Source organism: Petromyzon marinus, chromosome 10, assembly GCF_048934315.1.
Source record: "Petromyzon marinus isolate PM22_M1 ecotype Great Lakes invasive population chromosome 10, UKy_Petmar_22M1.pri1.0, whole genome shotgun sequence".
NCBI lineage: Eukaryota > Metazoa > Chordata > Hyperoartia > Petromyzontiformes > Petromyzontidae > Petromyzon > Petromyzon marinus.
The window spans coordinates 16,186,231-16,201,076 of record NC_133676.1 but is presented as its reverse complement, the minus strand read 5'-3'; the positions used below and the strand labels follow the sequence as shown (position 1 = coordinate 16,201,076).

The 14,846-nt window shown below is 46.9% G+C and overlaps 1 protein-coding gene across 1 annotated transcript in view; it reads left to right on the top strand.

The window, feature by feature from the left end:
* Positions 1–1,613: 1,613 nt before the first annotated feature.
* LOC116941142 (uncharacterized) overlaps positions 1,614–14,846 on the top strand; it is a 30,246-nt gene continuing 17,013 nt past the window's right edge. The window contains exons 1-2 of the mRNA XM_076066204.1: positions 1,614–1,954; positions 12,277–12,587. Of these exons, the coding sequence (XP_075922319.1) occupies positions 12,340–12,587 (248 nt within the window). The 5' untranslated portion in view covers positions 1,614–1,954; positions 12,277–12,339. The remainder of the gene's footprint in view (positions 1,955–12,276; positions 12,588–14,846) is intronic.

Genomic DNA, 14,846 nt, shown 5'->3' with positions numbered 1-14,846 from the left:
AACGCCACTTGCTGTTTGTATACCGTCCTCGTGAGTTCTTAGTTGTGTTTGTTTACGTTGCGTGATTACTTGTAATGTGTTAACAACAACAACAACACGTGGTATATGTTCAGCGCAAAGAGAAGACTCACCGCCTCCGCAACAACAACAACTCTCTTCAAAAGGTGACGTTTCGGTCCACGTCCCTTCTTCATAGCAGAGAGAGGACAGACAGATTGACTCATACAGCGTTTGGAGAGCGACACTTTGGTCTTTAAAATGCTGGGAGATCACAACTTGACATATGAACATTACTGAATTAACATACGATTGACATACGACCATTTTCCATGTGGCCACTGTTTTTCGTGATTAATATGCATCAAATCTACACCGTAGACCTGCACGTATCAATTGCCTACATGCAATTAATAAATATAACTGAGAGTCGTAGCAGCGGTATATGAATGGAGATTGCCGAATGAGCATCACGATTTGTCCGCTATAAATTGTAAATGCTCAGTGTTAGTGAGTAACAGGGTGCTATTTTTGGATGTAATGGACCCCCCCCCCCCCGCTCCGCCTTCATTGCTACGTGTCATGTAACGCACGGAGCTATAATTTAATTGAAATTCTGATCGGCGACTGTTGGTGAAGCTCAGCTGACTGGCTGCTTGTCTGTGGCGCAAGTTGAAGCCAGAGGGTGGTGTGTTCCGGAGAGACTGCTCAGCCTCCTTCAGATACTCGTTGACTTCATACAAGAAAAGAGTAATTGTTTGGTGTTGTGTGTGCGTGTGTGTTGTCATACGTGTGAATCGGTGATCACTAACATGGATGTATGTATGTTGAACTTCTTTCGCACCGTACGTAGCCAGCCGTGCTAAACATGCAAAACACAACTCGTCCTTGCAGTCTGTGTGGCTCAAGCGGAGCATCATTTCTGGTGTGCGTTGGAATGCGTTCGCCCACCGCGCTGTGCACATCACCGCTGTCAAGTGGTGATCTGTCCACGCAAGCTTTACACGACGCGGTGTGTAAAGATTCACAACATCAGTGGGGAGAGAATAGTCGGTCGGACGTGACTCGTGCTCGACACGCGGGCCCCTCCATGCGCATTCACGAATCGAAGCGGGTGCTCGCGAACAGAACTTTGGATGGTTACAGCTGCGCGAGCACTCCAGATAAACGTTGGTAATGATGTAGACGAGGCTGATTGATGAGCGTGGGGTGCAGCCTGCATTCGAGACGTGCGTGTAAGAGCTTGCGAACACGTGTGGCCGTTGAGTCAGAGCTATGCTACGCACGTACGCACGTGCTTGTAAGTACTCGCTAACATCACTTTCCAGGGTTATAACGCTACGGGGGAATCTGTGTGCGAGTGTGTCAGTCGATCTCTCTGTGAGTGCTGCTATGGAGGAGATATCCGCATGGCTGGAAGGCGGCGGTTGATGTAAGCGGGGAGATCTGCAATCTCAAACGCAGAGAGATGCGTGTGGAGGCTTGCGAAAAGGTGGGGCGTGCATCTGCGTGCATGCGTGTGCAGTGGCGGCGGCGATGATGTTCAGGAGGTGGGGTTGGGTGAAGGAGTTTGGTGGGGTGTTTGGGGGTGGGTGGCGGTGGGGGTGCTGGTGCTAAGTCGGTAGCCCCAAAGATGCATTGCGCAGCTCGCTGATGTTTCGTGCGCTGGGCAGACAGAGCTCAGAACACACAGCAGCAGCAGCAGGAGGAGGAGGAAGAAGCCCCCGTGACGCGCGGCGTGGGGCCACCGCGCGCTCAGCACCGCGGCGTGTAACAGACGAGAGGGCGGGCAGCTCTCTCCGGGCACCGCGCGCGCTGCGTGCGACTCACGGCGCTCGCTCTGCCCGTGCGTGGGACTCACGGCGCGTGCTCTTCGACGCGCGCGTTGGCGGAGACAGCGCTCAGAGAGAGAGAGAGGAGGAGGAGGAGGAGGGACACGGCGGACGACGCGCGACAGGTGAGCTGGCCGCGTGCGCGTTGTCACATTGCCGAGATGCATCGTCGCCTTCACTGCGGGGCTGTGCACAGGTGCGACACGTGCACGAGCAGAGGCGTGTGCGTGGCGACCGCGCGTCTTGTGAAGCGTCACGTGTCAGTGTGCCTTGACAGTGGCTGCGCGTTCGTTTGTGTTTGACGGCCACTGGGAACATGATTTGTAAATTCCACGTGCCCATGACGCGCGGCCAGTCTTAAATAGGAAGGCGACTATTTGGTTGTTAATTTCCATCAATCAGCGGTTGTAGTCCTTTCGTCGCTGTTAATATACCAACGATGTTATCATTCAGGAATTAAGAACGTATCGGCGACATTGAAGGGTATGTATATGCATGCGTGTGTAGTAAGTGTAATGAGGTGTGTGTGTGTGTGTGTCCATGCGTGGGCTGATAAATATCTTTCGCCACTCGTATCCAGCGATATACATCCATGTACTCAACTACACCATTGCATACTTTATACGTGTGAATAACGCGTATTTCTGTGTATATATGTAAACAATACACTCACGTATGTAGTGTCCATGTGTTATATTTATTGTTCAGATACTTGCTCAGTTGCATTTGCCTATCCGCGCAATTACCACGTGTTTGTACACAAATACTCATTAAAACTAAGCATGTATTTACCCTTTTAGACGTGTCCATTTCAAGTTATGTATGTCAAAGTATCCGTGTGCTAACTTGATTAGACTTATTGAAGTATGCAGCATCGTTATTTGTGAGGATTAAAGGCCAATTGAGATTCGCCGTGTACGTTAGGTCTGCTATTTCTCTGTGGAAATATGAGTAGTCTGTGCGGACAGGTATATCTGTGTGTATACACATATGTGCATTCCATGCATTATGTCATTGTGTTCGTATGGGCATAGTTATCACGGCATCAACCGTGGGATTTGTTTAAAATCGGTGCACGGACACTTATCGTTGGAATAATTAACATCAAGCACGTGGATCTATTTAAATACATCGTGCTGTCAAAATAAATGTATCCTCTGTCCTGAGCGAACGAGCTACCGTCCTGATAATTGCGTACAGGTGTGTTTACCTTCATGATGAATAATCCCCGAATTAAATATTTACACAATATTACTGGAGATGTTGGACATCGTGAATTCGTTGTCAGTAGTCATAGAGCGTACATAAATACGTATTTTTTTCGTATTATTATACATATGTCTGTTTGTACTATACGCACAGTGTTTCCATATATGCAGTCAAGGTGAAAGACCAATTGCATCATTACCTGTTAAGATTATTTTAAAACGTATTCTTTGCACACGGACCAATACTAATCATAATAATTTGGTAATCACTGACGTTAGCCAAACGTTACGTTGCCTGCTGTAGAATGTGCGGTGGAGTAGTGATCACTTCCGTTGATTGGCCCGAGCCAGTGGGTCAACATTCCACATTCCCATGGCAAGCGAGTGTCCTCTTGATGTGACCACGTGACGACCACTGCTGATGTCCCACCCAGCGGGTCACACGCAGCTTCAACAGCTGACTGGGCGCTTTCCCTGGAGGACTCGACCGATGACGACGACGATGAGCTGGAATCCCGATTACTGTTCTAAGTGAGCGATTACTTTTAGCTTCTGTTGTGGAGTGAGTTACGCCGAGGGGCACCGCAACATTAGATCGTGCGTGTTGGTGGCGACTTATTTAGTTCGCCCGGCGCGCTAAGAATCTTAACGAGCTGAGCTCGATTCCTCCGGCCACGGCTAACGCTCATCGACCAGAGTGGTGAAGTATGGCCAAACAAACCCCTTGACCGCCACACGGCCTGGCGTGGCGGCCTTCGTCCACCGGTGGATTGACAGAGTTCCGGCAAAACACTCTTAACAATTACAACTTATATATAGCGCCTTGAACTCTCGAAGTGCTTCAACATCAATTAAGGTGTTGGGCTAAGAAGTGGATAATCATTATTCATATTATTTTAATAAATTATTTTGTACTTATAGCTGCGCTCGTAGCAACAAGTTTTAGAGTGTCCATTGCAGGTGAACGTGTCGTAAAATAATGAATCCGCATTGTAACTCGATAGGCGAGTTGGGGTTTAACCTCCAATTACCGGAATCCGTTTTTCGCGTGGACTTGAAAATGAATGCAGCGGAACGTTGTGGTGGTGGAAATTAATGTAGAGCAAGGCGTGCCGTTTTTAGTGCAACGTTGACGTTACGGTTTTCACTGCCTCTACGGAGCTGTGCATGGTAACTTAACAAAGTGCAATGTTCCAGCTAAGCGCACGTTAAATGCGCCGCTATTATCCGCAACAGGAAGCTATTGTTCGCAGGTGGCAAAGATGGAATTCCTAAGTTGAAGACTACCCGCCACAGAAATGTGGAATGTCCATCACTGGCAGCCAACAGAAATAAATACTGCACCGCGTTCGTTAAAGAACGGGCACAATTCAATTTAGAAATAATATACATTCTGACTCGAAATGACGCTACAAACAAGATGTATAATAATAATAATTTACAACTTTCCCACGCTTGAGTCGGTGGTAGTGGGGGCTGCTTAACCATACTTCACCAGGCTGGTGAATGCGGGTTGGTGAAAGGGGGTACCCTGCAGGAGCGGTTCGTGTCGCTCGCCAGTGATGTGAGCCGTGCCCGGGAATCGAACTCGGGAAAGCCGGCTTCACAGCGCCCTGCCCCCGTCACTGCGCGCTACGAATACAAAATAAAATCCGTGGCACATCAATGCTGCCAGATCACAATCATCATCATCATCAGCCATGATCTCCTCCACCCGAGCCGATTTAATCGCTCCATCTCCCTCCGAAACGCGTCCTTTTCTCAGACGCGTTCCCAGATCGCTTTGTGGCAAGAAGGCACGCACGGCACACACGCAACTCACGCCATCACAAGAGGCGTTCGTCGTGGCCGCACGGCATCGTCGTCGGCGACTACGACGACGATGTCGGCGTTCCTGTGCCGAGATCGCTTGCCCATCCACCCCCCCCCCCCCACACCCCTCCCTACGCTGCGTCGCATACCTCGGGAGCGCGCTCGCACCACCACGGACGCTCTCGGCGAGTCGGCGGTGCCAAGGGCTCGCGTTGTGCTCGCGGGGAGAGGCGCGGCGTGTCGGGGCACGCAGCGCCAAGGGGCTCCCTCGTGCGCGTGCGGGGCGCGCGTCCATCGCACACGCGCGCGCGCGCGCTTGTTTTTCTGCTTATTTGCGACGAGCGCTCTCCATGCGCTCTCGATTCTTTGTCGCGAAAGCCTTCGCTTACTCTGGCTTGCCAAGACAAGCGAGCCCTGCCGCTTGGGTATGCAGCAGCTATGTGCTGCTGTTGTCGTTGTTGTAGTGCCTGCTGGGGTCACGGACACTACATGTAGGCTGAGACTACATTCATTGTTCCTAGTCTGAGACTACATTCAGTTTGTGTGTGTGCGTGTTGCTTGTTTCAATTTGTGTATCGTTATTGCTGTATTATTACATCGCGGGATAGTGGAGAGGTGGCGGCGGCGTGGGGAAGCCTTCAACCAGCAGTGGATTGACCATGGATGATGATGATGATGAATGTAATGTACAGCGCCTTCATCAATTAAGTGCCAGATGAATGGTTCCCTCGTGCATTTCGGCAATTGTTTGACCATACTTCACCACGATGGCTAGTTCCGGGTTGGTGAAGCACTCCATCCCCCCATATCTAGTCTTGTGCAGGCTATTCAGGGTGTACGTCCACGTGTGAATGTAGTCATCACAAGATAGTAAATAGTACGTTCCTATAGGGTGTAGATAATGATAATCATGATGTTCGAGTGGCGATCCAGCCCATCGTCCATCCGGGGTTAATACAAAATAAGTACCACTTTGTGGGAAGTCAATAAGTGACTGTCTTGTGATTGATCGAGTAGCCTCGCCGTGGGAATGTGGAATTTCCACTGCTTTGCTTGGGGTTGACAATGAAGATGAAAGCGGCTAGGGTGCTTGTTTGAGTGGGCATATCAATGGTTGGCTGTTGTTATTATTTATACGTGCTTGTAATATTAAACAACGACAATGTGCTTATATGTCGGGACATTAATATATCCGATTTATATGAATCCAATAACATTACAAGTACTGTACTAGTGCATTTTTTAATGATTATACTGCTTTATAATGAAAATGATCATTCTCAGAAAAAAACATCAAATGTCAAAATCACCCACAGCTACATATTGAAATGTCACCCGGAACGCTTTTCAAATTAGATTGTGAATATCGATTATTACAATATATTTATACAGCATATAACTGTATACCTATGAATATATTTAATCACTATTAATATAAATTATAAACATATGACTCGTCGACGTAAAAAGATGTGCTGTACAGCTTTACTTAGACGTTTAATAAGGCACGTGCTTGTTTAAATGTATATGCTAGCTATATATGTCACCGTAAATATCCAAATGATGTGATTATTGGGCGATTAAATCCCAATCAAAGTTAACCTTTTAAGACATCACTTAACATATCCAAACTCAACATTGCCAGCACGGAAATTGTACGCTTTTTGCCCGAAGAGTGAAAATCCAATTCAATCGCTGACTATAGCCACACGATCGCGCCTCTCACACGTGGTTTCGTTTCACCTTCACAACAAGTACAGGTCAATGTTATGCGTGGGAGAGTAAAACCATCCATTCCAAGCCTCTGGCTTCTGTGCGTGCACTACCTCTGTGTGTGTGCCACTACTTCTGTGTGTGACACTACTTCTGTGTGTGCCACTACTTCTGTGTGTGCCACTATTTCTGTGTGTCACTACTTCTGTGTGTGTGCCGCTACTTCTGTGTGTGTCACTACTTCTGTGTGTGTGTCACTACTTCTGGGTGTGCCACTACTTCTGTGTGTGTGCCACTACTTCAGTGTGTGTCACTTCTGTGTGTGTGCCACTACTTCTGTGTGTGCCACTACTTCTGTGTGTTCCACTACTTCAGTGTGTGTGCCACTACTTCTGTGTTTGTCACTGCTTCTGTGTGTGCCACTACTTCTGTGTGTGCCACTACTTCTGTGTGTGCCACTACTTCTGTGTGTGTGCCACTACTTCAGTGTGTGCCACTACTTGTGTGTGTGCCACTACTTCTGTGTGTGTGCCACTACTTGTGTGTGTGCCACTACTTGTGTGTGTGCCACTACTTCTGTGTGTGTGCCACTACTTCAGTGTGTGCCACTACTTCTGTGTGTACCACTACGTCTGTGTGTGCCACTACTTCTGTGTGTGTTACTACTTCAGTGTGTGTTACTACTTCAGTGTGTGCCACTACTTCTGTGTGTGTGCCACTACTTCAGTGTGTGCCACTACTTCTGTGTGTGCCACTTCTTCTGTGTGTGCCACTATTTCTGTGTGCCACTACTTCAGTGTGTCACTACTTCTGTGTGTGCCACTTCTTCTGTGTGTGCCACTGATTCTGTGTGTGCCACTACTTCTGTGTGTGTGCCACTATTTCTGTGTGCCACTACTTCTGTGTGTGCCACTACTTCTGTGTGTGCCACTTCTTCTGTGTGTGCCACTGATTCTGTGTGTGTGCCACTACTTATGTGTGTGTCACTACTTCAGTGTGTGTGCCACTACTTCTGTGTGCCACTACTTCTGTGTGTGCCACTACTTCTCTGTGTGCCACTACTTCAGTCTGTGTGCCACTATTTCTGTGTGTGTGCCACTACTTCTGTGTGTGCCACTACTTCTGTGTGTGCCACTTCTGTGTGTGTGCCACTACTTCAGTGTGTGTGCCACTACTTCTGTGTGCCACTACTTCTGTGTGTGTCACTACTTCTGTGTGTGTGCCACTACTTCTGTGTGTGCCACTTCTGTCTGTGTGCCACTACTACTGTGTGTGCCACTACTTCTGTGTGTGCCACTTCTGTGTGTGCCACTACTTATGTGTGTGTGACACTACTTCTGTGTGTGCCACTACTTCTGTGTGTGCCGCTACTTCTGTGTGTGCCACTTCTGTGTGTGTGCCACTACTTCTGTGTGTGCCACTACTTCAGTGTGTGTGCCACTGCTTCTGTGTGTGCCACTGCTTCTGTGTGTGCCACTTCTTCTGTGTGTGCCACTGCTTCTGTGTGTGCCACTACTTCTGTGTGTGCCACTACTTCAGTGTGTGTGCCACTGCTTCTGTGTGTGCCACTGCTTCTGTGTGTGCCACTTCTATGTGTGTGCCACTGCTTCTGATGCCTGTGCCACTTCTTCAACGGCCGCTGTCTCCTCACCTGCCCCGCTCCAATCCCTGTACGCACTCCACCCACCAGCTCAATGTCCTCTTCACGATTAAATTAACACTCGCTTCCTGTTGCCACTTTCTATTCCTAACTTCCAAGGTGCTAACCCAGTGCTGCCATGAAAATTGTGGCGTTCTCTGCGTCCTCCTATAGCTAGAGGTTGAATGTGTTCTCTCGAGTTGTGTGAGTGTGTTATTCGGTTTATAGAGTCCTCTTCTCAAACCAGTGGAATCTGTTAATAACTGTACATTTCACTGAAATAATGTTATGCTTTACTCAGACGTGTTTCGAGTTGCACCACACGTTGTTTGGTGAGATGTCCGATGTTTTGCTCCACATGCTGGGAGCTTCTTCAGAAACAAATGCAGTTGATTTGTTCCGCAGTTACAGACGGTGTTTAATTTCAAGAAAACATTCAATATTTCTTGACAATAATGGTGACACGCTGAGCTCCTTTTTGGACACAAAGTACATTTGCAAACACATGCGTGAGGCCGTATATTCTAACGAGCATGTTTTATTCATACCAGTGCTGATATATTTAGTGAACAGAGGATTACAATCATAATTTTTGTACAGAATACCACAACATTGAAAACATACACTGTGGCGTTCTTAAACTACTGTGCATAATATATTACAGGACACTGAAATAAACCAGGCAGATATTTTCAACAATAACATAATTTATTTTTTTATTTTGAATATTATAGTGCGTTGCCTGTGTAGGCATATAAGATGTCACATGTAAGTGTGTAAATGCGCTATTTATAATTAAACCTTTTATATATATAAAGCTACGAAGGCTGTTTGGGTACAAGCATTTGTCAACACCAATGCTCTACAGGAAACACATATATGTGATAGGTAACATTTCAGGAAATGGGCCTCATTTGTATTGTATGTACACTTCATGCATAAGGAGTAGTTGTATATACTACACATTAATATAGTTTACTGTCGCTTATATATAACAACAAATGAATGTCAAAATATACAACATTGAGTCATATACTGAAGTGAGAATGTTCCACACTATAAGAGCATGTCCCTTATAACCATGAGTGTCATTGAAAGGTATTCAACTGAGTTTCAAATATACAGAATCAGAATATGTATTTATACTGGAGGAAAATACACATGCTGGAAATGCCTGTGATAATTGTGCAACGTGTGTGAATCATTCGTAAGTGTGGAAATCTTTATTTAAAGCTTTCGTGACTGCAGGGATTCATATTATTGGTTCTTTCGGTAAAGTCACGTAGAAGGGAAACAATAAAATAAAAAATATATAAAACAATCAAATGCTCACGATGTTTCGACTGCAACATAAGCAATGATCATCAGGTGTGAAAAGCACGGCAAGAACATTTTAAAAACTGCCACTTTTTCAAATTTTCTTGCTGTGCTTTTCACACCTGATGATGATTGCTTGTGTTGCAGTCGAAACGTCGTGATAATTTTATTGTTTTATATTTTTATTATTTTATTGTTTCCCTCCTACGTGACTTTACCGAAAGAACCAAGAATGTGGAAATCTTGTCGCATGAATGATAAAGACATTTGATAGAATTTTCAAGAGTCTCCCATTGTGTGCAGATGTCACCGTCCACTTAGCAAAATCTAATCGTGAACTCAAAGAGAAAACGTCTCTCCCTGCTCCAATGACCAATGCTAAAGGGCTCATCATCACTGGCGCTTCAAGCCAGTGGTGGAAATTCCTCATTCCATGACAGGAACATTTATCTCCATAGAATGACTTCGAAAAGTTTGATCACTGGCCAAATATAATGGGGCTGTGACCCGTTTAAAGAGTTTTTAACAGCGTGCCCAATGCATGTGCTGAAAAAAAATAGTTTTTGGCCTGATTTTTGGTGAAAAGTTTCCATGTTTCCATAACCGAGGACAGGGCAACAACACCGATCTGTGTCCCTCCACTCAAACGAGCAGCGAGTGGTGGCTCATCTCCATCGGTGGTCCTCAGCTGGTGGTGGCAACTATACATTGCCATGGCAGGGACCAGTCTCATCGTGGGACATATCCACCCGTGCATTTTTCACAAAATGGTAGCTATTTTTATTGACGCTGGTGGCAGGATGATGATGATGATGATGAACCATGATTTGGTCACTTTCATAATTAGCACGGTTGACTACGTACGGTGTGAAAGACGCTCAACATTCGAATGTGAGATGAGTAGCTCAGGCAAAGCACTGTCTGGCTGACTTGCTGGGTAATAACGTATTAAACGAACTAATACAAATGTATTGTGTGTATGCATATATTTGTGTGTGTGTGTGTGTCTTTCACAGTCAGGGTTAGCTGTAGCCCACTCTGTATACACAACGGGTTGGCAAAATATATTTTATTGCGGAGCGCCGGACAGTGGAGCTGAGATTTTAAAAATAAACAGAGACAAAATCATCTCCCACTATGTTAAGGTAAAGTGAGGGAAAGGCGCAATAAAAACAAACAATCAATGCTCTTTAATGTCATTCTCAAGATAACGTCTATCTGCAGCAATGCAACTGTTGCAATATGCTTCTGTAGAGGGAAAACGTTGATTTTAGTTGGGAAGATGCTCTCCGGTTTAATGAGTTTAAACTTATTTAATTAACAAAATATTGCAATATATGCACTGCTAGATGAAGGTCTGCCCGTACCATGTTGGTCATGGAGGTTATGTGATGTTACTTCGCCCTGCTGGCCAGTTGGTGGACGGGGGAGAGAGGAATGATTTCGTGTTTTCAAGTTGTCATTTCCACGACGGCACTGTGACCGTTTTCTACAACGCCTTGAACTTTATTTCATAACCCGAGCAAACTTGGCCAAGGCATTACTCTGACTTGCCTCGATCTCTTGCCTTGTCTGTGACGGTCCTGGTCAAACAATGATTCTCTCTCTGTGATTGGACTCCACCACCTGCCTTGAGCAACGAATATGTATGCAGCGTTGTCCAACGCAGATCAGACGACTGCAGCATGCACAGCTTCCTCATTGCACTTTCGTGAAAACAATCTAAGACGCGTTGCGCACGGGGCATTACCTGAACAAACGCTTTCCAAGCATCAAGCTTGAATGGCCAAGCACTGAAATCCCACCTGCAGCAACAGTGCATTCAAAACGCACGCTTTTGAACGTTTCGTGTGAATCACGTAAACTTCGAGCACACAGCCCGCGTGTTCACGATGGCCGTGTCGACCGCGTGAGAAACGTGGTCAGGAAGTCCACTGCTAAGTGTGCGAGGAACTTGGCCCCCATCGCTTGCACAGGAGACGCTGTGCGTGCACCCTGACAGATGCACCCCGCGTAAAGAGTGGGCGAGTTTGAGGGCAGATTTATTTGGTGGTACCGCGTTGGTAGTGGTGCACAATCACAAATTGCACTCTCATTAACGACCCTTCCTCAAATAGGAGAACATATGCATGCATAGGCGACGTTTCGGGCAATGGCCCTTCTCGTGCCGTGAAGAAAGTCCCTGGCTCAAAACGTTGCTCGTTGTTTACATGTTCAAGGCGCCGTCAGTCATGTATGCGTTGGGTTTTCGTTTCTTTGAGACGCAATGGTTCCAGCACCGCGCTGTCGATTACAAACACTCCTCATCCTCCTCCCCCTCGCGCCGCTCCTCCTCTCGTATGCAGCAGCAGCAGCAGGGGCAGCGGTAGCGGCAGCACAAGCCCCAGGAGTCGGCAACTTGCGGCTCAGCAGCCCCATGTGGCCGTGGCTCTTTGGCTGCCCCTTTGCGGGCAGCCGTTAACAAAACAAAAAACGCGTAAATTTTAAAACATGAGGTCAAACTATTGTTAAAGAATAACTATGGGGAGGGGGGGGGGGTCTAAACAGACGCAGTTTATTCCATCACATTCTGACTTCACACATTCTGACTTCATAATTCTGACTTCATGAGTCAGACTCTGCGTGTTGTCACCTGCTGTGTACCTGCTGCTGCGTCCGTGCACAAGCAGCTCTCCGTGTGATGCGACTCTCGCTAGCAAAGCAAATGGCTCGCCGACGCCGCCACCGCCACCGCCGCCGTCTCTTTCTGCACTGGAAGGTTTCCGGAGCCCTGCGCGAGGCGGCCAAGCCACCCTGCGGCTGGGCACAGGGAGCGCTGGCCATGGAGGCGGCGAGACGGGTCCCGATGGCGCCCCTGATGGAGCCCTGCGGGGAGGGCTGCTGCGGAGGCGTCGGTGGCGTTGGGGAGCGCCTCCTGCCCCTGAGCCACGCGACGGCCCCCCCAGGAGCCGAGCCGCGGCTCTACCCGGAGCCCTTCCCCCGCTACCCGGCGCTGAGGCCCGACGTGGCCTCGTGGGACGTGCGCAGCGCTCACGCCCGCGACAAGCAGCAGCAGCAGCAGCAGCCAGGGTATGGGCAGAGACCGCGAGAGAGCGAGTTTTGCAGTCGCGGTCGCAGTTTGCAGAGCGGTGGCAGTGACCGCGACGCCGGAGTAGACTGCCGTGAAGACTCGGGCTGTCTGGCTCAGCACAGTTCCAGAATGGCTCTCAATAAAAAATATCTGGAAACAATGAGCTATAGGCTCGAGTGAGGACTCCGAGCTGAACACCAGGGCTGTAGTTAATGGCATGCGCCATTCAGAATCACGACGATACGTGAAGGCACCGTTATTTGGTCGCTCGATGTATGGTCACTGATTGTGGCCGGGTGGTGCTATGGCTCTCGAGCTCAACGCGTGGTCTGAAGGTCATAAGTTCAACTCCTTAAGGTGAATCTACTCGGCCCATACTAATATCCGTCAGGCCAATAAAGTGAATGCCATTGTGCAGGAGGTCAACGCTGGCCTGTGTCATAGAAATGTAGAATTCCCACCACTGGCTTAGGATGAGTGCCCCCCTATGTTTGGGTTCATTGTTGGCTCAGGTAAAACCGATCGGGCAATAAATGTGCATATTCGATGGGGACCTGGTTACAAAAACCTGGCTACAGACCAAAAATTATTCAAAAACAAAATCATCAAAAAGAACTGCGTGCGGTCAATTTTCGAGTGGCAAGGTCTTGCCTCAGCAAGGCAAACACCACCCTAACACAGGGTTTTGAGCAGAAAGACACATTGCCTTGCTCTTCCACGTAATTAAAACATAAAATAAAATAAGTCAAATAGAATCATTTTAAATTACGGCTGTCACATTTGTGGTCACGCTATTTTTTTTTATTTTACTGGAGAGTATTACTTTCAAAAAACATTTCCTGAAGCCACATACTGTGGAGCAAAAAAAGTGAGCAGAACAGATTTGCTCATTGTGACTCCAGTTATTGAGTCATTCTCACATAATCTAAGCAATGGCTTTTATCAGACGTGGCGCTTGAATAAATGCCTGTGCTAATGCATAACGGGGTTCACTCTTGGATTTTCTTTTTTTAACCAAAACGCATTTTAAACAGGCTGCAGAGTTTCGCCTCGCGAAATAACGTGGCTCATTGTAGACACTTTAGACGTAGTGTTATTTTAAAATAAAAGATAATTATGGCTAGACGTGTTTACAACTGCACGGTCCTTGAAACGTAGCTAATGAAAAGATTATAGAAAATCGAATCAACACAACGTTATTGTGCGCGCTTACCCATGTGTGACATGTATAAATGCTCATACTGCTGCTATAACAAGGCTTACATGTTTTGATACGCCTCTCAATGCATAACTGACCCGAATCACAAAAACTAACTGTAAAGTAGAAATGAAAAAAGTTATTTTATGTAATTATGTAATTATGTATGACTTGCTGCCAATTACGTTGCCCGGCATTTTAACAGGTCTTATAAAGAGGGCTTTGGGTCATGTGAAAGGAAAGTAAAAAGTGTATCCATTTTGGTAGTGCTCATTTGCATCGGCAACCCTGAGCCAGACGTGGAAATTCCACATTTCTATGGCAGTACCCAGTATTTCCAGAGTATATCCCAAAAAGTTTTCGCATTGTATTAATCATATTGCTATGATTGCATCGACCCAGGACCATGAGTCAATTCCTCTTAGCCACAGTGTTATCTGGCCTCATTGGCTATATTTCAAGTTTCAAGTTTCATTTATTAGGTATAGCCCTGTGAGCCATGCGGCTCTATATGAATGCTGTCACGTGATAAGCAGCGTGTGTTATCTCCCGTGCATAGTGGAGTGTAAAGCATAGAGACAAATAACAGAACTTAAGTGGATTCATAAAGTTTTAGCGTCCAAATTCGAGTTGGGGGGGGAGCATCTCATCATGCCTCTGAAGTTGAATTTGTTTTACATGTTACGTGTTATAATTGGTTAATGTTAACAATGGATCATTTTAGATTTTCCTGGCCCATTACATAGGAATATGGAATTTCTGCTTCAGACTCAGTGTCACCGATGTAAATGAGCATCACCTCGGGAGCTCGGCTTAACAAGAAGAATGTTAACTGTTTTGTCTTGTGGAAATATTTTCTCCCTTTGAAGGAATGTGGAATTTCCATCACTGGCTCTGGGCCAACAACGCTTTGACCTTTTGGCCTGAGCTCAGCAGGCCTGAGGCTGGCGAGTACAGTACTTGGATGGGGAACCATGGGCAGCCATCACCAACCCCCACTGACCAATATGAAGAAGTATGGTCAAATAACCCCGATGACCCACATCCCATGTGGAAGTGC